This window comes from Lacerta agilis, chromosome 1, assembly GCF_009819535.1.
Source record: "Lacerta agilis isolate rLacAgi1 chromosome 1, rLacAgi1.pri, whole genome shotgun sequence".
NCBI classification, from domain to species: Eukaryota; Metazoa; Chordata; class Lepidosauria; order Squamata; family Lacertidae; genus Lacerta; species Lacerta agilis.
This window is the reverse complement of record NC_046312.1, coordinates 66,667,778-66,693,536: the sequence shown is the minus strand read 5'-3', so window position 1 is coordinate 66,693,536 and position 25,759 is coordinate 66,667,778. Positions and strand designations below refer to the sequence as shown.

Sequence of the window (25,759 nt, the reverse complement as noted above, 5' to 3'; positions counted from 1 at the left end):
GCTGCTGCTATGAATGTCAAACCTATTATGTTAAATGATGTTCTGGGATGTACAGTGTCAACCAGGGGTGGGGAACCTAGGACCCAGGGGTAATCTGTGACCTTCCAGAACTCTCTCCAGGCCACACCCACTTCCCAGCTACAATCCTTCTCCTGAGGTCATGCCTTTCACTGGGTTGGCTTTGCATCCTCCTTGAGTGTTTTTTGTTGTTTGAAAGGTAACAACAACAACAACAACAATAATTTATTATTTATACCCCGCGCACCTGGTTGCGTTTCCCCAGTCACTCTGGGCGGCTTCCAACAGAATGTTAAAATACAATAATCTATTGAACATAAAAAGCCTCCCTAAACAGGGCTGCTTTCAGATGTCTCCTAAAAGTCTGGTAGTTGGTTTTCTCTTTGACATCTGGTGGGAGGGTGTTCCACGGGGGGGGGGGGGGTGCCACTACCGAGAAGGCCCTCTGCCTGGTCCCCTGTAACTTGGCTTCTCGTAGCGAGGGAACCGCCAGAAGGCCCTCGGCACTGGATCTCAGTGTCTGGGGAGAACGATGGGGGTGGAGACGCTTGCTCAAGGTGCCCTTGATCTCTGATACTGACTTTTGGTTGTCTGTGTGAAGAACAAAGAAAGAGGGTCTCACTCTAGTACAGGGGTGGCCAATTCCCAAGAGACTGCAATCTACTCATAGAATTAAAAACTGGCAGGGATCTACCCCCTTTTTTGGAGTTCAGGTCAAAGTTGTTGAGCTTAGGTTTTTTTGAGGAGGAAACCCCCATTTTTAAGGGGGTTCAGGGCAAAGTTTTTGCCCATTTTTAAGGAAAAAGGGGAACAGCCATTCACCAACAGATCACTGGGGAAACAAACAACCTCACTGAATAAAGTCCGTCTTCCATTCTGCAGATCGTGCAACAATGGAGGGCGGCGTGAGGGGGTGGGGCCAGATGCTAAGGAAAGGGACCCAGCGATCAACCACAATCTACCAAATCCTCCTGGGGATCTACTAGTAGATTGTGATCGACCTGTTGGACATCTCTGCTCTAGTAAATGTGTTTAGGATTGCAACCGTGAGGTAGTTTTAATAGTCTGAATTTCTCAAATGTGGGATTGGAACAGGGTTGAGCAGTGGCAGTGCTTGGCCTATGGCTCCAGTATTTTGCAATGCCTTTAAGAAGAAGAAAAATATACATTTCTAATTCTTAAGTGGATAGCTGATTCCTGCATTCCAGGGGGTTGAACTAGATGACTCTTGGGGTCCCTTCCAGTTCTATGATTATTTAAGTAAAAGCATTCTCATTTGCTGTAGGACCATACTTAAGGTACGGTGTTTCCTTTTCCACAGAAAAACATACTGCCATAAGCGGCTTAACTTTCTAGGATCTAAGTTTGGTTTACATGAGATGTTAAATGAAATGTCTGAACTTAAAGAACTCAAGAGTAATCCTCATCGGGATTTTTACAATGTGAGAAAGGTAAGTACGAAATAGATTGGTCTGTGATTTATTCTAATCAGTGCCACTTATTAGAAACATTTGATGTTAAGTTGAATTAAATATTATGGAAAACATTATTTCATCTTGCTGCTGTATGATTCATAACAGTATGTTATGAGTAAGGAACAACAATAAAATGTTGAAAGAAATAGCCAAAGCAGAGAGGGTTGAGCTGCTTGGTCAAAGGATGAGATACAAAAATGATCAAAATCTGAATTGCTGACTTTGAGAAAAGAAAGAATGTATAAATGAAATAGGGGATGGGAGAACCAGTTTGGAATTGTGATGCTACAAAAAGAAATCCTATGCCTATTGGATTGTCTGCCTTTAAAAATAGTTCAGAGAAACCACCTTCAGTGTCAGATGACATGGTGTGCTATTACATGGATTTTGACAGTCAACAGCCTAAGAATGTCTGGCAAAAAGATTGCATGTTCTTAGTAGGGGCATAATGACCTTCCGTAGGCGAGGATAGCATAAACATTACCCTCATAGAATTAACTCTGCCTTCTTATGTCTTGTTAAGGGCTTGCTGTGAACTAAGAACCTCAACAGCCAGAAGTGTTGCTTAATTATTGCCACATAACATGTATTGACTGTGAATGGGTGGCAGCTTTGCCGAGAATTGAAAGCAGCACAGTAGAGATGAAGTAGTATATGTCTGGTTTCGCAGAGCTTTTTTTTGTTTTAATCTTAGCCGTTATTAATACAAATATTTAACACTTCAACACTTTCTGTAGATAATGCAACCACAGTCCTCTCCAGACTTTATACAGTCCAGGCTAGGCACAGTGTGGGTTCCTAAAAACAGCAGCTGAATTCTGCTATTAGTAAGTCATAAATTAGACTTTAATTTTTATTGTTTTATTGTATTGATGCACTGGAGTCATAAGTTTGTGAATGTATAGTATCAGTAAGGGTTTGTGCGGACCTTCAAAATATGTGCTAGTTTAAAGGGATGTATTCTCCCTAAGAATAAAATGTTTCCTGCTATCTAGCTGGCACAGATCCTCAACCAAAACATTCTTCATTTGCATGCCCTTTTCTGATCTACAGTACTAATCATTCAGGGCATAACTCCACATGGTTGATGAAGTAGGTTAGAAAAATAATTTTAGAGAAGAAAAAACACTGAAAAATAAAGGAAAACTTAGTCTTCCAGGCCCTTAAGAGTTGTTCTTTTCATGGCGGTGTGCATAAATTAATACTTTTATTAGATAGCACTGTGGTGAAACTATGGAGAATGCTGAATAGTGCATATGCATTAGTTGATACAGCCCTGTGTTAATACAGAAAAATATATTTATGTACAACATATTGTGATATACTGAACTTTTTTTTTACAGTGCAGAGTCAGTATATAGTTATATTGCTTCTGTTCTCTGGTTTCAAAATAGGTTGTTGACAAGCTTGTGCAAGAAAAGAAATCATTCCTAGAAAGTGTGATTAAGGCAGTAAACAGAACAGGTTGAAGCTTTTCCAAGTGAACTGCCAATGTCCCCAGATTCAATGATTTATTTGCAGTAAAGTCATTGGCAAAAACAATGCACACTATGACAACCCCTCCAAAAAACAAAAAAAAAGACCCTTAGAGGAAATCAGTGTCATGCTCTTCTAATTGTTCAATGAGTGCAAGAATTTTGGCTTGCCATCTGGAATGATTGCCCCTGTCCTCCTCCTCAGATCTTGAGGGAACCCTAGAAGAATAACTGGGGGGACGGGATGGACGAAATAGGGGAAAAACATCCAACTTACCACCATGCTCTACCTTTACAACATGTGTGCTACTGACTCTCAAACTTCGGGATTGTTTGAATAATATGCAACAAAAAGTTAATCAATTTGCATCATGCAACTCAAACTGGGTCCACTAGACCCAAACTTTTAAAACAATGTGGACTAAAGTCACTTCTGGGGGCCCTCTGGGATTAGGGGCCCCAAAGCTTGATTCATTAGTTTCATAGTAAGTCTACCCCTGGCAACACCCCTCATTCCTGGGACAGAGGGGTGTCACAGTACAGAACAACTGGACGGCCACAAGTTCCCAACTCTTGTTTTAAACCAATTGAAGCTGAAGCCATTTTAAGCTTTCAAGATCCAAAGTTTTGTAAACTGCTTCTGCTATTAGGCTAATATCTTATGAGGCCCCAAGGTGGAAAAAACTAGTAGTGTTTTAGTGAGAGACTATGAAAGGAAAGTGCTGGAGAGACATAGATCATAATTCTGAACAGGGTGACCAAGACCCTTCTGTCAATGTAATTATCACTGATCTAAATATGGAATATTTATCTATCTTGGTGACAGGTTTAATAGAGATGTGTTTATAAGAGTATCAAATGACACGTGTGTAATTGAAATGTTGGAAGGTGTCAAAATTGTTCAGTGTGCTTGAAAGCTTAGCTTGGGTTGGAAGATGTAAAGTGCTTGTTTATATGATTGTTCTGTAGGTAGATTGCTGGAAACCACAGGGAAGGAGATTACTGTTGTACTCAGTTCCTGCTTGTGTGCTTCCCACAGGCATCTAGCCGGCCACTGTGAGAACAGGATGCTGGCCTAGATGAGGGTGGGGAGGAAAAGGTGGTTGGAGAAGACTATGAGGAAAAGAATATGATGGCAGCAAAAATATATTGGTGTGATGCACCTCTGTGTCAGTTGCTTGCAGCATACCCTCCAGCACATTGAATCCCAAAACTGGGACGTGCCTCTTCCTGTTCATGCTCCCTTGTGAGTCACATGAACCGCACAAGATCACAGTGCCCCAAAGATGAGCATTTTTCAGGGCTGTGCTCTCATGGTGCCCAAAAATGTGCATTTGGGGGGCACCTCACTTTTTTCGAGGTGAGATCTCGTCTGCGAAATCACGGGATATCATGGCACCCAAAAAAAGCTGCCTTGCTCTCGTGGTTTTTCCTGGTTGTCCTGGGACACTTGTGGGGTATGTTACAGGTCCCCCAGTCCCCCCCAATATTCCCTTCCATTTTTCCACCTCCTGCTTCTGGGATTGTAGGTTTACTATGTGAACAAATGTGTATCTACCTCTGCAGTAACTTTGCTAGGGTGTGCAGGAAGGAATATGTATAAATATATTGGGATCTTGAATTAGACAATAGTCTGAAAAAGATAGAAAGGCAGGATAAATTTTATTTAGTAAAAATTGCTTTAATAAATAAATACATTTCTATTGAGAGGAAATGTTCTCTTTTTGAGCTGGATGACTTCAGTTGATCTAGTGGTAGGGAAAAGGCCAGTTGATCTAGTGGTTATCTGAGGACAGGTTCAGGTAACTATAATGGACTTAAGATGACTATGGCAGGCAAAAAATAATTGGCCACACAGCCTTCCAGATCTTGTAAGGGCATAGTTCAGGTACAGTATATATTGTTTTTCTGCCTAAAAATTATACCCTTAGCTCAGACTTCATCCTCCTCTAATAACATTAAATGTGCCAAAGTACACTTGATTTTGCATGTTTAATGGCTGCACAATTTAAATGAACAGTGATTTTGTGATTAAATATCCTTCTTGTGTTAGTAGATGTTCTAAGCATCTGTTTTAATACAGCTGTTGATGAAACTCTCTAGGTTTTAGTGGAAGTTGTTACAAAGCACATGTAATAGAAAATTAAAAACTAAATCCAAATATGAATTATGTACACTGATCATAAGAACCAAAGGTTAATGGCGTGTAGTCTGACACTGCTTTTTGTGGAAACTGATTTGCAAAGCTGATTTTAAATTATGATGGTGAATAATAAATGTGTGCTAATGAACTGTCTGTTTATAGAATGCTAATCAGTTTCATGGCATTTACTACCTTCTGAAAACTCCAGGAGCTTCAAAAACTGGTTTTAAGCTCAAGAGTACATTATGACCTTTAGATAACATGCTGCTCTGTGTGGATTAATATTTTATTAGGTACACTTGTGGAGATGGTGATGCAGTAATGAGATCCCATTGGAAAAGTAGTATTTTAAGGAAATGGTAACGCCTAGGCATTTTCTTTTACTCAGAAGTAAGTTCCTTGTGTTTTGTGGGATTCCGTGGAAAAGCAGGAAAATTGTCAATAACATGGAACTTCTATTTGTGATATGTGATGGCTCATTCACACATATGCAGTAAGTTTGGAATCAGCTCACAATTGTGGGACAGAAGCAGCTTACCATTGCTTCTGCTAGGACAAATTAATTTCCAATGGTCTTTCCTTCCTCATTGTGTAGACCAGGTATGGGGACCCTTTGGCCCTGAAGATGTTGCTGAATTACAGCTCCCTTCAGCCATAGTAAATGCGGCCAATGGCCAGGGATTATGCGAGTTGCAGTTCAACAACATCGCCACACATGGTACAGAATCATTAGTGTTGCCTTCTTGGATCTCTGCATTGAGGCCAGAACTGCAAAATGAGCTGTTGAGTGTGAGGCATTTCCCCCCCCTCCTCAGTATAAACATCTTTCAGGTGTGATGAAAATTCTATTACTTTTCATGGAACACGTTTGGCTTGGTCAAGGGAAAAAATTATTAAATATGCAGTCATTTCCATTGAACATTCTGATAAAGACTGAATGTTCTCTCTGTATAAGACATCGAGTATGAGACTGCTCCTCCATGAAAGCCCTCATTGAGTTGGGTGTTCTTAAAAAAAACAAACCATAACCCTTGTGTTTGCTATAAATAAATATTATATCATTTACAGAGCCAAATACACTGTGGCTGAAACTTCCAGAAAAATCATCATAATATTGTTATTAGATTTACTACCCATTCTTCACCAAAAGGTCCCAGGGTGGGTTACAGCAATATAAATACAGTATTAAAAACAGTTACACACAAATTACAATAACAGCTAGAGTGAAGGTGCCAGACATGCTTCTGTGGGGAGGGGCTTCCACAGCCCCCCACCCAATGTCTGAGGGCAATGCAACTACCAAGACAGCCCCTTCTGCTAGGTGATTGTTTTTGTTATGTTATCATGGCAGGATCTGGGCTAGGTATCTCACTCATGCTTAGCTGTTATTCTGTCTTGTACTTAGTGTAGCATGCTGTACCTTGATTTGTAATCAGACATTCTCTACTAAAAGTATTAATATCTTTTGTGATGTATGTAGATAGTCCTCCAGGCTAAGAAGTTGTCAGGATAGAGTGCCTCACAGATGATTTCAACTGTTTGTTGGATTGCTACTTAATGTTTGTCTCGTATATCTTAAATAGAACTTGCTTAAGCTTAAGAGCATGGGCAAGAGAAAGGTGTTGACAGTACTTTCCTGTCACTTCAGGGAGCCTGAATCAATTCTACCTTAGAGCTGAAATTAACACGGGCCTCTTGAATTTCACCTTTCCAGCAAAGGGGTTTATCTAGACTCCACTTTAGTGGTGAAGGGAGCACTCATTACACACCTGGTGATAATGTGCAACATTTTGCCTAAGGTCTGTTGGCAAACACTGCCAAGAGCTGGAACTGAAATTGAAAACATTTCCCCCCTCACTCCTGCAGCAGTAGTTTAGAGCAACCTCTTTGCCCTGGAAGTGAAATTGACATTGGCAGTCAATAAAACTGAGAGGTTGCAGAGATGAGGAGAAATCATGTCAGTTTCATCTTTCCTTTTCCCCATCTTTGAAGTCCTTGTAGGACAATTCTCAGAGCCTTAGCAGATGCTACACATCCAGTTTTTCCCTTCTGTCATTTCTGCTGCTACTGAGAGATTTTTTTTTATCTTTTGGGAACAGGAGCATTCCATCAGTCCCTATGGAAACAAGACAAATGAAGATGATAAAATGTGAAATACCTTACTGAATAAAAAATAAAGTAACATAATAATTAAATTCACTACTACTTCTACTACTACTACTACTACTAATAATAATAATAATAATTAGATTGTTTATACCCTGCCCATCTGGCTGGGTTTCCCCAGCCACTCCTCAGTATGTTTATTATTATTATTTAAAGTATTGCAACGCAATGATGTGGCTTCAGGATCATAACAGTGGATGTCTTCACCACTATTTTGTTGGCATAATTGTGATAGACATCTTCACTAGAGGTCAGGGATATGCTGAGAAACTGGAAGTAAAATCAGGTTAAAATAAGACATATTTGACAGGATAGGGGGTGGGAACAGAATAACATATTTGGAAAGAAACTGTAAATGTATAAATGCAAAGTCACACCAGGAGAGTCTGTGCAGAATGCATACATAATGACTTAGATCCAAGGGACTGCACAAGGGGTGGTGGAGTTCACTGATTTCTGGTGACTTCTCCCTCCTGCTGCAGCCTCCTACTTAACATGCATTATGTTTCAGAATAGCCTCCCAATTTTCAGGAGTAGATTTTCATGAGGCACAGCAGCCTGCAGGGGGAAGGAGGAGATGGAAAAGCCCATTCTGTGAATGGGTCTCTACTCACAAAATGAACATTCACTAACTGTAATGTAGGTGAATATGAGTTGTGTCTCACAAACATGTTGGATTCCAAATGAACATCTTACAACTAGTAGGACTCTTATCCTTAATAGCATTGACTGCATATGTATTCAAAATAGGTTTCCTCCTTTTCTTTTAAGAAGTAACATCTGACCAGAGCCTGAGGGCTACATTTGACAAGACAATGGGATTTTTGTGATCCATAGATTACATTGTTGGTGAAAGGGGAGTTCAACCATGTAGGAAAATTCTTCCTCACTCTCAAAAGCCGATATCTGATTACTCTTGTGGTTGCTGAAGTTAGTGCTTCATAGCACACTGAGAGAAAGGTGCTCAATATCTTTCAAATTACCTGCTGTGCCAGATGGCTTAATAGTAAAATATGCATGCTTGATGTTAGCTGAGCCAGAATAATCTTGTTTGTGATTTCAGGTTGATACCCATATCCATGCTGCTGCCTGTATGAACCAGAAACATTTGCTGAGGTTCATTAAGCACACTTATCAAACAGAGCCAAACAGGATAGTGGGAGAGAAAAAAGGCAAGAAGTTAACTTTAAAGCAGGTGTTTGAAAATCTCAACATGGATCCCTACGATCTCACTGTAGATTCACTAGATGTCCATGCAGTAAGTACATTTTGACCAGTAGATGAAGTTGAATATGGAGATCAGGATTTTGAGCCATGTACGGAGGGAGAAGATTATTCTTTTGGTTTTTGTGATTATTAATTTTTTGTTACTTAAAGAATGCTTTAGTTAAGAATATATATTGACATTTTGATATTTTACAAGTAGATGTAAATAAATATATTGCAATAATATGACTTAACAATATGTGAGTTGTTAAAAACTGATACTCAGTTTATGGAGTCCGCATTTCCCCTCTTATCTCAGGATCGCCAGACATTTCACCGATTTGATAAGTTCAACTCCAAATATAATCCAGTTGGTGCAAGTGAGCTGAGGGACTTGTACTTGAAAACAGAGAACTATATTGGTGGTGAATATTTTGCTCGTATGGTGAAGGTAGGCGGCTTTTGAATCCATTGTCACTGTGTCTTAGTGTCTTGTGGAAGACACTTGTAATGTGAAATATATTAATTGCAGTGTATGCCGCTGAGCAAAGGAGGTGCTGAATCCTGAAAGCAATTGAACTCCACATAGAATATGAGATGTCTTGTGTGTGACAGACACGTACATCTGTATAAGCTGGACATGCTCTAAAGTTGCAAGAAGGTTTTCTGCTCACCCTTTTTCACAGGAACTGTGGTGTAGAGATGTATGTGTGAAGGTAAAGGGTAAAGGGACCCCTGACCAGTCGTGTCCAACTCTGGGGTTGCGGTGCTCATCTTGTGTTAATGGCCGAGGGAGCCGGCGTACAGCTTCCGGGTCATGTGGCCAGCATGACTAAGCTGTTTCTGGCGAACCAGAGCAGCACACGGAAACACCGTTTACCTTCCTGCTGAAGCAGTACCTATTTATCTACTTGCACTTTGACGTGCTTTCGAACTGCTAGGTGGGCAGGAGCTGGGACCGAACAATGGGAGCTCACCCCGTCGTGGGGATTCAAACCGCCGACCTTCTGATCGGCAAGCCCTAGGCTCTGTGGTTTAACCCACAGTGCCACCCGCGTCCCATGTGTGAGGTTAGGAATGCACTAAAGGGCTTTTCAGTGCTGGTAACTTTACTATTTTTTCTGCAGTGCATCACAAAAAGGGTGTTTAAGAGGTGTACAAGTCCCATTCTTTGTGTGGTTTTGGGGCTGTAGTTTGAGCAAGTTAGAAAAAAATGTCAGTGGACATGAATAAATTTGAAAACACGCATCAGGGTTCTCTGGATCCTGCACAAATATATGGGGGGGGGGACTGCATAAAACATGGCTAACACTCTAGATCATTGATTTCAATGGACATATTTCCAAATTAAGATCTGTGTGTAAAGCTTTTGTGATTATATGTTGCTCCTGGCAGAAATGTAATAATGACTTGGTTTTGAATAGGAAGTTGCCCGTGAACTGGAAGAAAGTAAGTACCAGTACACAGAACCTCGGCTGTCAATTTATGGGCGTTCTCCAGATGAATGGCCGAATTTAGCTAAGTGGTTCATCAGGCACAAAGTTTACTCACCGCACATGCGCTGGATGATTCAGGTCCCTAGAATCTAGTAAGTATCTATGTGTCATTGTTTTTTAGCCTTATGGGTGCACTTTTTCCTCTCTATCTGAATAGTGTTTTTTTTCTCCCAAGCATTACTTCATCAGGTAATTACTTTTTCAAAAACAAAGAGGAAGTCTGATCTAATCTTCTCTCTTTTCCTGTTGTAATGCAATCAGTCTTGCCCCATGGCAGCTACCACAGTATCCTGTGTGAAGCAAAGAGGACAAAACTGGACAACTCAATTTCACTTTTTCCTATAAGTCAAAATACATCAAGTGGGGAACCTGCAACCCTCGGCCTAATTTAATAAGAGTATGAGGAGAGGTGAAAAGGGGGTGGAACTGAGAATGGATGGAGTAATAGAAAGTCAAGGGATGAGGGACTCACTGCACAGGGCCATCCCTACCATTGCACAGTGAGGAAACTGCCTTGGGTAGTTAATTTTGAGTGTTATTACTGTATTTCTACTCCTATGGAAGAAGTGTTGGTGGTTTTTTCTGTCTCAGGCACCAAAACAGCTTAACCCCCTTGATTTGGGGTTGCATTTGCTATTCTGTCTTGGGTACCAAAATATATTGGGACGGCCCTATGCCTGCACTCAGTCAGTTCAGGCCCCTGATGAGCTATTTGTTCCTTTTCCTTGTCAGCCACTTGGGTGGTGCTGGAAGGGATGGAGAGAGAGAGGAAGGGGGTATCTGAGAGAGAGAAAAGGGGGATGCTCTGAATCAGCCCACCACCAGTTCCTGCCCAATCTATTGGCATGCAGTCCTTTACAGGAAAAAAATGGTTCCTCACCCATGCCCCATTCCCATGCCCCATTCCTTCTCTCATTAATGTTTAGGTAAAGAAGATACATGATGTGACATTGTATTTCTGTGCAAGTGTTAGCTAGTTGAACAGAGCGGGGGGGGGGGGGCGAGGTAGGGAAATGTTGTCTTTGGTCATATCTTTTGTACACAGCTTTGAGGGTACCGTTTTGTTTTTGTTTTTAAACAATCAAGCAGCGTGTCGCTTTTATGAAACCAACATCACATGTAAATATCACTGCAGAGCCATGTTTAAAAGCCAAATAACACATCACCTTAAATGTCGGGCTGCTGCTACCCCCCCCTCCAAACTTCTTTTGGTACATCTAATTGAAGTAGATGCAGCTTAGCTGGGTGGTGGCTGGGCTAAGCTTTTACTCCAGGTATGCTGGGCCTGTGTGCAATGGCCAGCACCACCCTGTTAATGATGCTGGCACTGTCTCTGATGTACATATATCAGGGCAGGACTGGCGCCATTAACAGGGTAGGACTGACGTGCTAAATGATCTGGGAGCTTCTGCTTGGCTCCACAGCCTACCCTGCCAGGCTAGTACATGTTTGGAGGCCACAATGGCGTCCCTCAACCTTTTCTGGGTCTGCTTTTAAGGCTGAACTGAAAACATATTTAAAATGATGTAAAATATCAACTGCAATCCTCTGTAATTGTTGTGATTGTTTAATCAAATTGCACTTCAAACTAGCAATAGGAATTGTTCTACATATCTGACTAAATGCAAGCTGGAAAATCAGATAAATAATTTTCATACAAGTCTTTTAGTGTGATAGGGAACTAAGGCTGGTATAGTTTTAACTATAAATTTTGCATCTGTAAGTCCTGTATCTAAGACATGGTTATTTGCTAGAGATTATGATGCATGGCCAACATGCATTGACTGGGTAGCTAAATAATGAGCCCACAAGGCACTTCAAGTCCCCATAAATCACATTACTCAGGTTGCTATCATTAGTTTTTCTACTCAGCATAATGCAAACAAGTATGCATGCTGCATTAGTCACTCAAATTGAAGCTCTCATTAGAAGAGATTTCAGGACTGAATTTTGAGACAATATATTTTGTTTTGGGGCAGGTTTGTAGAGGAAACTAATTCTCATCAGGTTATTACTAGGTAATTTTATTGGTTGATATTTGAGTTTAAATCTTCCTTGCTTATAATAAAGAATTAAAAATATGACAGGTCAGTTAAAGCATAAGTTGTGTGTGTGTGTGTGCGCACACACACACACACACACACACACAGTATGTAAACATTAAGGAGAATGCAAGTGTAGTGGTTAGTTAGCTTAACATCTGGCAGTTGTGCACATTCCCTGGGCCTTGTGGAGAATGTGCACATAATCCATCCATGAAGAGGGAATTGTGTGCATAATATATATAATCCCCAACAGGCCTTGGGAAATATTGGCTGGATTTTGTACATCCTCCAGCCATTCTGCATAATCCCCACATGCTTTGGGGAATATGCATATCTTAACTGCATTCTGTATATTTTCCAGGCTTTATACACATCCCTTGGTCAGTATACTTGGTCTCTAAGAAACATGCCTTTTTTTCTAAGCAAATAAATCTTAAATAAATATATATTTAAGATTCCTGTTTCTTTCAGTGATATTTTTAGGTCAAAAAATATTCTGCCTAGCTTTGGCAAAATGCTAGAGAACATCTTCTTACCTCTGTTTGAGGCAACTATCAACCCATTGGAACATAAAGAGCTGCACCTCTTCCTTAAATATGTAAGTATATGGATGACCCTTCTTCAGGGCTGCATGTATCAAGTCATTTTATGATCACACTGCTTGCCTTCATTTTGTATTGGGTGTATAATTAATTGTTCCAAAACCCATAACTTTTTGTTTTGTACTCCTCTCTCCCTGCTTCTAAAAGCAAGTTTCTCATCCTTAAAACTGCAATGTTTTGGGACTACTTGGTGGGATGAAAACTCAAAGAGCCACACAGACAGGGGTCTGAGCAATGCTCCCGGTGAACAGGGCACCCATGTTCTGCATACTGCTTTGGCCTGCCCCGGGGCTAGCAAAAACAAAATAAATTATGCAAAATGAGCACAAGCTGCATAATTTATGCAGGTTGCCAAATTCAGTTTCTTTCTTGGTGCAGAATTTCAGCTACTTCGGCACAAAGTTCTGGTTTTTCTTTCGTGTATGTCATTAAGAACACCTGCCCCTTCTCTGCCTTGCTCCAAAATCTCTCACCACTAAGTGCAAAGGCCCTCTCCAAGAGCCACAGGCTCATATCAGTAGGATTTGAATGTGTTACTGTGTTGATCCATTTCCCCACAACTATGTGCCAGTCAGATGGTGGAATTCAGTTCAGCCCCCCCACCCGCTGATTAGGTACCTGCAGTTGTCAAAGCTGCCACCGCCTGCTGATTGAGACTGTGTTGCACATTTCCTAATACAGTGGTACCTTGGTTTGCAACCGTTTTGGATTACAACTGTTTTGGATTACAACCACGTCAAACCCAGAAGTGTGTGTCCCTTTTTTTGGATTACAACCCATTTTGGGGGGATTACACCCCCTTTTTTGAGGCCCCATTGGCGAAAGTGCGCCTTGGGTTACAACCTGTTTTGGTTTACAACCGGACCTCCGGAACGGATTATGGTTGTAAACCAAGGTACCACTGTACAGTAACAGCAACCTCTTATGCTGTTCTGGCGCAGCTCCCTCTGCTGGCAAAAACAAAATGTTTCAAGTTTTATGATTCTACCATCTTTGGTGTGAACACTGAGCAGTTTTTGACACATGAATGGCACAGAGCTGTTGTTGGCCCTGTGGTTGTGAAAGAGGTGTTTGCTTCTAGAGCATGCACCTCTGCCTTGATTGGCTGGCCTGAATGTTCAGGGCCTCTCCTAGTGTGGCATAGAAAGGGCTGCTCTTATTCATGTGAAAGTTACATCAGAAGCTGGAGACCTTACGGAAGGAGATTACAAGTGTGGCTTTTCCCTACTTCACTGCTGCCCCAGTTTCCAGGAGGGCTAATACTGTTGTGGGGAGGAGGTGCTACTGCATGGGCTTCTGTGTGCCATGTTAGGTACTGCTGACATTACATGCATGGTACAGTAATGCAGCAGGCCTCTTCCATGAAAGTGATGTGAGAAGAAGCCCCCCAGGATACCACCAGAAAAACAATCCTTGTGGCAGGTGAACTTAGGCAGTTTGTAAGGTCTGGTTGAGGTGTAGTTGCAGCAGGTGTCGACACCTGTATATTTTTATTCATATGTTTGTTTGTTTGTTTGTTTGTTGCATTTCTATTGCACCTTTACCCCCATTGAGCTCAAGCCAGTTTACATAGTTCTCTGGCTCCTCATTTAATCCCCACAACTACCTTGTGAAGGAGGTTAGGCTGAGAGGCAGTGACTGGCCCAAGGTCACCCAGTGAGCTTCATGGCCAAGTGAGGAATCGAACCATGGTCTCCCAAGTACTAGTCCAGCACTCTAACCACTGCATTGCCACTGGCTCCACATGTAAAACTCCACCCTTCCTCCTTTCAGTAGGCAAGCCTTCCCCAACCTGGTGCTCTCCAGATGCTTCAAACTGCAATTCCCATCATCCCTGACCACTAGCCATCCTGGCTGGGGCTGATGAGAGTCCATCATCTGGAGAGCCACGTGTTCCACACCTCTTCTGTAGAGTCTGCAATGCTTTAGCTGTGCAATGGGTTTAAGGAAGACTGCAGTAGGACTTTTCTCATCACATACCCAAAGTGTTTTCTTGTTCAGCAGCCGTCAGTCCTGTGACGTGGGAGTTTTGGAAACGTTCAGCATGCTGACATGAAGAACATTCTGTTAAAATAAATAGTACCCAGGTGCGATGGGGACTCTATTTCATTTTCATTGACAGCAACATTTCTTTTGTAAACATGCCCATTCTGCTCTGTAGAAATATTAACGACACTACTTAAGCTAATCGAATGCCAGTTTTATGTGGCTGGAAGCTGAACTGTTTCTGAGTAAACCATTACAATTTGGGCTTTGGGTTCAGTTGTAATTCAGACTATTCTGGTTCACAGTTTATCCAATATAGGCTTGGCATTCAGATATGTAATCCCTGCCCTATCACAAAACAGTATAATTATGTTTCTTGGTTGTAGTTTAACTTCAGTAGGTTGCGTTTGATTGTGTGGAATCTCTTCTGCCTTTGCTATCTGGAAGGAAAAGGAAAAATTGTGGAATTTCTGGCCTAAGATACAAGCAACAACACCTGAGTGCCCACTCCCTGTAGTAGCGACTCGCCATGCAGACAACTAGCCAAGCCCTGACTTTATATATATAAATATATATATATATATATATGTTCATGCTGAAGTTGATTCACACACACATCTGTTTTTGTTGGATTCCTAGGTGACAGGGTTTGATAGTGTGGATGATGAATCCAAACATAGTGACCACATGTTCTCTGACAAGAGCCCCAACCCTGATATCTGGACTAGTGAAAAAAATCCTCCATATAGCTATTACTTGTACTACATGTACATAAACATCATGGTTCTGAACAACCTTAGAAAGTAAGTAGTAACGTTTTATATCTTCTTATCTCTGCATCTTTAGTAGAAAGATATAACATGGAATTTGAAGCGTAGCTTAGATCAGACTAACCTTGTCAACTTAAATGTGAGTGTTTTTATTATCTCCTTTCTAGAGCTGCCCCCCTCCCGCAAACTCCAATTCCTGATTCTACTTCTAAGGATGTTTAAAGACCAACAATTCAGTCCAAAAGGAAGAAATGTTTGTGCAAAATAGCGCTGTGCAGACTTATCTGTCATGTTAGGGTTGCACACGTGTAGCCCTGGGTGGCAACTTCTGTAACAGGGCTGATCATCTGTGGGCCAGAAGAAAAGGTTGAATCCAGCTCTTCTGTCCCTGCTCCTGTCATCTAGGCAGACAATCAGTACTATTGAAGAAACTAACCAGGACTGCACATTCACAGCTCTGGCCCTAGTGTCAGACTTTGCAGTCTGAGGAAGTATGAAAACAGCATATTTTTGTACGTGTAGCATCTCTTGTTGGCTAGGGATGAAAAGACCAGGAGCAGCTAACTTGAGGTCTGTAGGCTGGCCCATATCTGGCCCACCCAATAGGTTTTTTGCAGTCCCCAAGATCTGTCCATACTTGTACTCCTTTTTTAAAAAATACAAACAGTAAAATAGAGTGCTTGTTTTTTAAAAGTATTGACTTCTGCTTTGTGCCCCCCACTGCAATACTGTGATTTCAAAAGGTTTTTCCTGCCCCCACTTGTGCCACACACACACACACACAACAAAACAACATTACTGACCAATCTTGTGGGTCCATCAGCCTGAAAAAGGTTAACCCCCTCTGTTGTAGATCCATCAACTGCCTAACGTGTGTGTACGTACACACACACACACAGTACTTCTTCAATAGATGTGTGCCAAAAAACATCACTGACGCCTACAAAATAGTGTCCATAGCATCATTAGTGATCCTCTTCTTTGTCTTGACAGGATTAGTTTTGTATATTGACACAGTGAGATATGTGTAGCATGTTCCCCGTTTTTGCATGTGCTTTCATCCACCCTTTGAAAAAGAATAATGCAAAGAAACCTGTATTTCCAAGGGAAAAAAATGCCCCACCATTTCAATAACATTTTATATTTTAAATTAATTTAGTCTTGAACATTTTTTGCTTGAGAACATTTTCTTTCAAAAAACACCACAAAACTATAGGAGTGACATTGACTAAACGTTTGGAACTTGCTTGCTGTCCAGTCTTGTGATTTAACTACTCCTTTGGGGTGGTTTGTTTTTGGTATGGGAATGAAGGAAACTGCTGCAATTAATAAATATGATGAAATCGGTGAACTCACAGACATGCATCTTCCCTGCCTTATGTTTGTTTTCAAGCTGATGCCATTATTACATTTATCTATCTATCATCTATCTTATCTTCTGCCCATCTGACCGGGTTGCCTCAGCCACTTTGGGTGGCTTCCAACAAAATATTAAAAACATAAGAAATCTTGAACATTAAAAACCTCCCTGTACAGTGCAGCCTTCAGATGTGTTCTAAAAGTCAGATAGTTGTCTGTTTCCCTGACATCTGATGGGAGGGCATTCCACAGGGGAGGGCGCCACTACTAAGAAGGCCCTCTGTAACTTTAATTTCTTGTGGTGAGGAAACCAGCAGAAGGCCATTGGAGCTGGATCTCAGTGTCCAGGCTGAATGCTGAGGGTCAAAAGCTTCACCCCGAGGCCATTTAGGGCTTTAAAGGTGAGCATCAACACTTTGAATTGAGCTTGGAAACGTACTGGGAGCCATTGAATATCACTTAGGACTGGTGTTACATGGTCCCAGCGGCTGCTCCCAATCACCAGTCTGGCAGCCGAATTCTGGATTAGTGGGAAAGCTGCCTCTGTTATTCCACAGAAACTACAATCGGTCCACAGTTTTGTTACCCTGTGGCCTGAAATGAGTTCTTTGGGCTGCAATAGTAAACACAGTTAACTGGGAGCAAGCCTTACTGAGCACAGTAAAGCAGGGCTGGCCCAATACTTTTTGCTGCCTGAAGCAGAGAAGCAAATGGCACTTTCCCATCCCTAGTCAAGATGTATCATGGCCAAAACCAGCCAAATGATTTTTGTCACTGGAGGTGGAAAATCCCACAAGCACCTCTTGCCCTTCCATGACAGTAAAAAGATAAATTCAGTAAGTAACCGTTAGCTGCCAAAAATATATATATAATTAGCCTGTAGTTTTCTCTTAATGGTGGGACTGGCCTTGCACAGAGTGGGATTTTCTTCTGATAAACGTTCACAGGATTGTTTATCACCTGTCAACTTTTCCCTTTTTTAAGGGAAATTCTCTTATTCTGAATAGGATTCCTTGCAAGAAAAGGGAAAAGTTGACAATTATGCCTTAGGCCTCACTTCATTCAATGTCTCAGTTGCAGTTTGCTTGCTAATGTAACAGATGTTGTGAGCTTGCACAATACAAGTTATTTTATAATTACTTGGGAATTAGTTACGAAGTGTGAGTGCATGATGACAATTTTAATTTTTTTTGTTTATTTTAAATTTTTGTAGGGAAAGAGGCATGAGCACCTTCCTGTTTCGGCCTCATTGTGGAGAAGCTGGATCGATCACTCACCTGGTGTCAGCATTTCTTACTGCAGACAACATTTCCCATGGATTACTGCTGAAGAAGGTACAACCCTTTGCAATCCATCTAGTATAAAATATAACAATATAGGGTTAGAATTTTAGAATGTCAGCAAATATGAAAGTTTTCATCTATAATATTTTAAAACAATTGTCCACTGGGTGGCAGACGTGAGACAATACAATTCTAGTATCCACAGTTTAGAAACCTTCATCAGAGCTTTCCAAACTTGTGTGTCATGACATGGTAGTGTGTCGCGCAAACACACCCTGCACTCCTCCAGGGGCTGGAAAGGGATTAGTTTAACCTCTTGTTTTTCTAGCAAAACTGAATTACTGTGTCACGAAATGACGCATGTCTAAAAAGTGTGTCACCAACATGAAAAGTTTGGAAACCTCTGCCTTAGATGTGTGCCCTTCTATGAGAGCAGTTAAGTACGCCATTGTTGTTCTATTGCTGGGGGATATCTAGATGCCTTTTTCCCAAAGGAAGAACTGCTGTGAGGTTATTCCCAGCATTCATGCAGCAGTTCTGTTTCTCATTCTCCATTTTTGGTCCTCTTTCTGTATCCACCTATCCTTTATTTTGCCTGTTCTCACTGCCTTCTTGGAGCTCAGGTCATTTCTCAAAATACAGACTCAGTAACAAGGAAAATGTAGTTTTGGTTACATATACAAAATCACACTTGGGTCACTGAACGTGGAGCTATCGTTTGGTCAAAGATTTGAGGTTTTGCATTGCAGAATCCTGGCTTTTAAGGGGCTGGGTTGTGCTAAATTCACAATTCAGTTGTTACAAACAGAATGCATTTATATTTAACATGTTAGTTCATGGTAAATAATTTGTTTAATATCCCATGTATTTTAATATTTTTTTTAAAAAACAATTGCTAATAAACTTTATTTAAACAGATAATTGTAAAGCACACAAAATAATAGTACAAATGCAGCTGTCACAATACTAGGAAGAAAAGGAAGAGTTAAAATGTTCCCAAGTTTAATGATTGAAGTCAAGCGTTTTCCATTTCCTCTGACTGAATATCTCCTTTCCTGTTATCTTTCTGTACCAATGAATAATGGCTCTTTCTGTTATTTTTGTCCAGAGTCCAGTTCTCCAGTATCTTTTTTATCTTGCACAAATCCCCATTGCCATGTCCCCTCTTAGCAACAACAGCCTATTCCTGGAGTATTCAAAAAACCCACTCCGAGAATTTCTACACAAGGGACTCCATGTTTCTCTGTCTACAGATGACCCTATGCAGTTCCACTATACAAAAGTAAGTAATTTTGGAAGTTCACTGCATTTCAAAATGAATTAATTTAAATCCCCCACCAACAACCCAATAAGTAGCCCAGTCAAATGTATGTTTACGTGGAAGAAAGTCCTTCTGCATTAAGTCAGCATAGGGTTACAGCCATGATATAATATTCAACTCCTACTCAGGGTAGAATCATGACCATTAATGAAACTAAGCTAGTCATGTTTACTAAGTTCAGTGGGTCTACTCTTGAGTTGGACTGGCATTTAATATCATTCATAATCCAACAGTTGGTTCCAGAATAATCCTATGTTAGCTGTGTGTGAGAGAGAGAAATACTGTCATTTCCTAAGGCCTCTTGGATTGCTGAAGCCAGGAGGACAGTTTTTCTTACCTCCCCCTCCTCTCAGTAGGAGGGAATTAACTATGTCAGTCCCATGACTTTGCATAGTTGAGGGTTCTTTTTGATGGGATGCCAAAGGAACAAGGGAGCTTAGAATCCTGCAGGTCCTCAACCACTAATTTCTAATGACTCCTCACCTAGCTCTTGGCTGACTTTCTGTTTGCTTCCTTACTTTGTGCATAAATCCTAAATCTTGAATTCATATATTGGCTGTCTCCAGGCATACCTTCCTAAGAACTACAGCTCAGTTGGCAATGATGTCTGCAGGTCTCAGCAATTAGCTCACCACTTGAGATGGTCCAATAACCATTAGACAGTTGCCTTAACATAACTTATTTACAAGTATATGAGTGTGTTTACATAGCTAGTAAATAATTATGTTTTATGTTTGAAGGAAGCACTGATGGAGGAATATGCCATAGCAGCTCAAGTGTGGAAACTGAGCACGTGTGACTTGTGTGAATTAGCAAGGAACAGTGTACTACAAAGTGGTTTGTCGCATAAGGTAAATTCCGTGCGCTGCAGGAAGTTCAGTTTTGTATGTGCTGCTTTTGGTGTTACACGTCAGGCTAGAATCTGAGTGCAGCTGAAGGCCTGATCGGAATGGGGACTGCAGTCATGTTGTATTAAACATGCGGGTGCATATTTATCATCTAATAGGATAGTGTGAAAGTTGAAAGGGGAGCCAGCGGCTGAATATCCTGACTGTTTGGGTTCTTATACTATGACAGAGGGGGAAATTGAGTGACTGACTGCCCAGGGTTAGAGAGTGAATGGAGGCAAAGTTATATCACAAAATGGTTACTACAGTACATGGTGGCCGTATGAAATGGCTCCCATGGAATTGTCTTAAATCCATTTTGTGTAGGATCGCATTACAAGGACCAGAGAAATTATTCTCTTACCTCCATAAATCCCTCCTGTGCAGTGATATGGAATCATCCCAGATCCATGTGTTTAGGCACCATGCAACATGTACAAGGAAGCTGCTACTGGAAGCTATTCAAAGCAGCCTCCAGATGTTAGCCATTTTGGGTCATTACAACTGTCATCTACCTTCTTCCCCTCATCCTCAGCTGCTGTTTCTTTTTGGCAGTTTTTCTCTCTGCCAAAATAAATGCTGTTGCTGAGATGACTCCCTCCATGGTGTGGGTGGCTAACATGTTGCCCTCCAGATGTTGCTGGACTTAAACTTCATCAGGTCAGCCAGCATGGCCAACACTTAAGTGTGATTAGAGTTGTAATCTAACATCATCTGGGAGCAACCACTGCTCTCTAGTCCCCCCTCCCCCCCTTCTTGCTTTTGCTTGGTAGGAGAGAGACATCTCTTATCCAACCCAAGCCCTAACGTGTTTTTTAAAAAGAAAAAAAAGCATTTCCTTTAAAATTCAAAGCAACTTTAAGTTGATAATCATCTTTAAACATTGTTTCATCCTTAGGAAAAACAGAAATGCATAGGGACAAACTATTCCAGCGAAGGGCCTGAAGGAAACGACATTCGAAAGACTAATGTTGCACAGATTCGGATGGCTTACAGATATGAGAACCTATGCAACGAGCTGAGTTTCCTAGCTGATGCAATGAAGACAGATGAGATTACTGCACTGTCAAAATAGCCACAGTATCGTGCAAAGGACAGAAGCGTATGAACATAAGAGGACTTGAGCAACTGCAGGGGGAGAGCTGCCTGGTGATCAGGAGTCTTATGTTGCGTCAGACTTGGCTGCAAAGTCTGGTTTATGTAAGCATAGTTAGGGCTGCTGTACATATTCAGATGCAGGGTCTGAATCTTCTTTATGCTGCATTTAACGTTTAAAAGTGCACTCCGAATCTAGGCATAATATTTATAGTGTTTGCATCTGGGATACTTAAGTGTCTGCTTTGAAACAAGCAACATGCCGCAGCTTCTGGTAGCACACATGCACCTCTTTTGCCATGCTTAGCTAGCAGTAGGCAAGGATTTATGGCACTTTAATCTCTAGTTTGTGTACACTCTTTGATCTGTATTGCAATGAATGTAGGGAAGAAAAAGAATATGACCAAAGAGCTGCATGTTTTTCCTGGTTGCACACGACAGGAAAACCTATTCACCACTTTTGTCTACGTTTTGTCTGTCTATACCCCATATAAAATACAATAAATTGTAGGTGTGGCCATTGCTCTTGTAGTTTCATTAAATATTTTTAATTGTCCTTTGGTGACTAGCAACATCAGTCATAAATGTTTATGCTGATTTACCATTATGTTTTCTTACGGTGCACTGGCATAGGGTCTGAACTTATAGGGCAGTCCTATGTATGTCTACTCAGAAGTCCTTTCTCCCTTGGCTGTCCAGCACTTTCAAATCTGTCAAGTCTCCGGAACGTAACCCCCACATAAATTGCAGGCTTACTGTATTAAGAAATTAAAAGGGTATGTGCAGAAAAGTCAGCATTTAAAACTTCCCTTAAGGCTGCTATACACATGGTCACATGGTGTATACCAGCTGTGCTAACTATGAAATTATGTGAGATTTCTTAGTTGTAATTAAACGCGTATGGTTTTTTTTTACATTCCAGTGAAATAGAATGGCTGCTATGGTACTAAAACAGCATCACAGCACCTTGTTGCACTTGGGAAGCTATTTACATACCCCTGTCATAAGGCTTAGGCAGAAATGTATGTGATTTACTTTAAACAAAGAATTACTAAATATTTTAAAGTATTAGGTTTCGTTCTCCAACGTAAAACACTATCTTGAGCATCTTCTCACAAATCCATGGAGTAGGTTAAGTATAGGGAGAGCTTGTTCCCCCCCCCCATACCTGTTATCTTTAGATTGACATGCCCACTCTGTGCACTAGGTAACTTAAGCAGCAATCCTAAACATGAGTCCCACTATGCTTAAGTATTTATTATTGAGTAAGCGGGCCTAAGAATTTGTGGAAAGTTCACACTGTTGAATTATTTTTATGGTTATGGAATGTCCTACCCTTGAACATTAAGCAAGGACAAGCATTTTCTTGACAGATCTTCCTTATAGCTAGTATACAGTATTAAGCAGATGTTTATGAATTGTTTCTCAGCTGGAACCTCTGTATTCTAGAAGGCTAAGAAAAACAGGGTCTCAGAATCCTTCCATTGCTAGATTTAATTTTCCAGAAGAGCAAAAATGAAGATTATATTCACTTGTAATCAATAAAAATGGTGGTGAAAGAATGTGACAAATACTACCCTGATTTAACTTTATCCCTGAGGACCTACAGTTAAAGCAGCAACACTTTATAACTAAAGGAAGCACTCTATCACACCCATAGCCACAGCCACTTTTGCTGTCTTTTTGTTTACCACAGCACCTATGTTCCAGTATAAACCCCTGCATTCAGGGACCTGATGCTTATGCAGACAACTAATTTACTGAAATAAACACAACAGTTTTCTCTATAAGAAATGGTTCTCTTCTGAGGTCTGGTGGCAGGATTTTCAAGTATTACACAAAGCTGAAGGAGACTGAAGTGTTTATTGCACAATATTCATAACAATATAATACACTGGAAAGTTTAATAGCTATTAACACTTTATCAAACCCTTAAGAAATATTCACATTAATGCAAAACAAGGGAGTAATGCATTTTTTTTCTTGCGCTACACATAATTCAGCTTTTGCTGAAAATTCATTGTTTAAAAAAGTCATAGTTCTAAAACTATTCAACATTATTAAATTGACAAATCAAGTTTTCTTCCAATATTGAATTACCGGTATATTACAGTTTTAAACATAAATGCTGTTTTTGGTGGTAACACATATACTGGGTGAAATCCAATGTACAGCAAGGATTTCTTGCTTGCATAATGGACCATTTCCCCCTGTGAGTGCCCAAAATCTGTTTGACTGGTTCTCCCAACTCTGCAGCAGATTTGAAGGCACAAGGGGCAGTGGGGTCCCACTGCACAAGCAGAAACCCTTGCACTATTGGGATAGTTTAGCTGATTACTGCTCATCTGTAAGTTCGAGCAGCTTTGTAATTTTGCCATGTGCAGGGTGTCTGTCAAAAGCACATGGGAAAGCTGCTCAGTGATGAACTACATCTTTCCCCATGGGCTTCGGAGTAAACTCTCATAGCCTTAGAGCTGCCAGTCCTTTTAATACTCAGAGACAGAGACAAAACTACAGTGACATGGAGGCAGAAGAGAGGAACAGTAGTGGCACAGAGGAGTAAAGTGGCCAACATTTTAACAAGATACATTTTACATACACCACTGTGTATACTTATTGATTTAAAATGCTATACATATCACAAAGTTTACACCTATTTACAAGCTTCATTATTAGTGTTAGAATCAAAAGTACCCTTGTATCTTTACATTATAGACTATATACTAATAGGCTTGTTAGCATTTCAAAACAAGCCAGTTTGTCTTTGTAAGTTTAATCATTAACACACCTCCACTTCTACCATGCTTTCTCTTCCCACCTTGTTTGAACAATCCATTCTATGGCTTATGTGGTAGAAATGTAGATATGTTTTGCTACACACACAGCAAGTCACAACAAACCTTTATTTCTGGCTTACTGTTTATGGGAAGGGGCAGGCAGGTTCACAATTAAAACGTCAACTTACTGTGACATGCAAACCGGGCCAATTTCAAGCTGCTTGAGTCTAGTATGCAGAGCTTTATCTAGGACTCAATGGACTGTATTCAAATTAGTCCTACTTCAAATACACTCACTGAATATAATGAACCTGTTAGCTATGTCCATTAACTTCACTGCATCTATTCTGAGTAGGACTAGCATTGAATATTACCCTAACATTTTTTAAAAATCAAAGTATAAATCATATTAACAACAGATATAATTTTCACTAAAGAAGGAAGACTTAAGCTCTTACTAGGTTGCTTAAGTGTTAACGCTTGCTGTTAAAACATTAGGCACTTCTGCCAATTCCTAATACTTTGGACAAGGGTGGGGAAAATTAACATGATCAGTTTTACAATCAACAAAAAAATCCCCAAACCCTTCACTGTTCACTATGATTTTAAACACACTGAAGTTCATCAATTAGCAGTGAGAACCATTTTCAATAAAATTATATCAGGATTACAACCTAACACTGGAGTTGAAAGTCAAAGATGTCACTGAATTCAGTAGTCTAATTTGCTGTCTAATATTTTGGCAAGTCATAATAGATGGGGGAAACAACTTCAGCCATATTGTAATTGTCTAGATTGAACTTGATGGCTTCAAACAAGCTAGAAATATCTGTCATATTCTGTAATGCAAAGTTCAGATATATTCTACAAGAAGTATTTAACCAATATTTTAAACCTGCAAGTAACTTGAAGTATCTGCAAAACTTTAGCATAATCTCAAAAAGAAGCATTACAATTCACACATTTCCAGCAAACCCAGGTGTGGAGCAGTAAGGGTAGAGCTTGGCCAAAAGGGTATTTGCAGACACTGCCAATCATGCTGCCTGCAAAACCCCTTTCAAAGTGAGGGCAAGACGCATTTGAGAGTGGCTTCTGTGAACATTTCCAGAAGCTCCACTCCAAGTCTTATCTTGCCCCGTGCTTTGAAGGAGGCTTCTGTAGACCCCTATGGGCAAAAATGTCACCAGACATCATTGTGACAGACAACTGACAGGTGTGCAGCTCCAGCCACTGACCACCTGCCAAACTCCTGGACAAGGTGGGGGCATTAACAATCTGGACCACCAGGCTAGAAAGGTTCCCCATCCCTCCTCTAAGCTGTCATTTAAATTTTTCCATAATGCCTCCATACAGAGTTCCTCCAGGATGCTGTTAGAAATGTAAAATGGTTGCTTGCAGCCATCTGCCACTGTAACAAAGTAATATGAGGGCCCAAAAGAAGACATTCTGCTGAGTGCCACCGTTAAACCTGGATCCAGTCCTGGTACCAATACTCCTAAGAACAAGTAGTACAGGCTTCAGGGTTACATATTCCATAAGACATTAAATCAAAGCAAAGCAATTGTGGTCAAAGAACACATTCCTTCTTGTTATAGTAAAGCATATTGCACCTGTAGAAAGGAGTCTAGCACCATCTATTTACCTCAGATCACCAT

At 40.7% G+C, this 25,759-nt stretch overlaps 1 protein-coding gene across 4 annotated transcripts in view; it reads left to right on the top strand.

The window, feature by feature from the left end:
• Positions 1 to 21,864, top strand: part of AMPD3 (adenosine monophosphate deaminase 3) — a 34,286-nt gene extending 12,422 nt beyond the window's left edge. For all 4 annotated transcript variants that reach the window (XM_033152554.1, XM_033152544.1, XM_033152562.1 and 1 more), the window contains exons 6-15: positions 1,340 to 1,469; positions 8,341 to 8,535; positions 8,803 to 8,934; positions 9,908 to 10,071; positions 12,496 to 12,622; positions 15,252 to 15,415; positions 17,955 to 18,075; positions 19,133 to 19,306; positions 20,086 to 20,196; positions 21,131 to 21,864. In XM_033152554.1, the coding sequence (XP_033008445.1) occupies positions 1,340 to 1,469; positions 8,341 to 8,535; positions 8,803 to 8,934; positions 9,908 to 10,071; positions 12,496 to 12,622; positions 15,252 to 15,415; positions 17,955 to 18,075; positions 19,133 to 19,306; positions 20,086 to 20,196; positions 21,131 to 21,307 (1,495 nt within the window). In that variant the 3' untranslated portion in view covers positions 21,308 to 21,864. The remainder of the gene's footprint in view (positions 1 to 1,339; positions 1,470 to 8,340; positions 8,536 to 8,802; positions 8,935 to 9,907; positions 10,072 to 12,495; positions 12,623 to 15,251; positions 15,416 to 17,954; positions 18,076 to 19,132; positions 19,307 to 20,085; positions 20,197 to 21,130) is intronic.
• Positions 21,865 to 25,759: the final 3,895 nt, after the last annotated feature.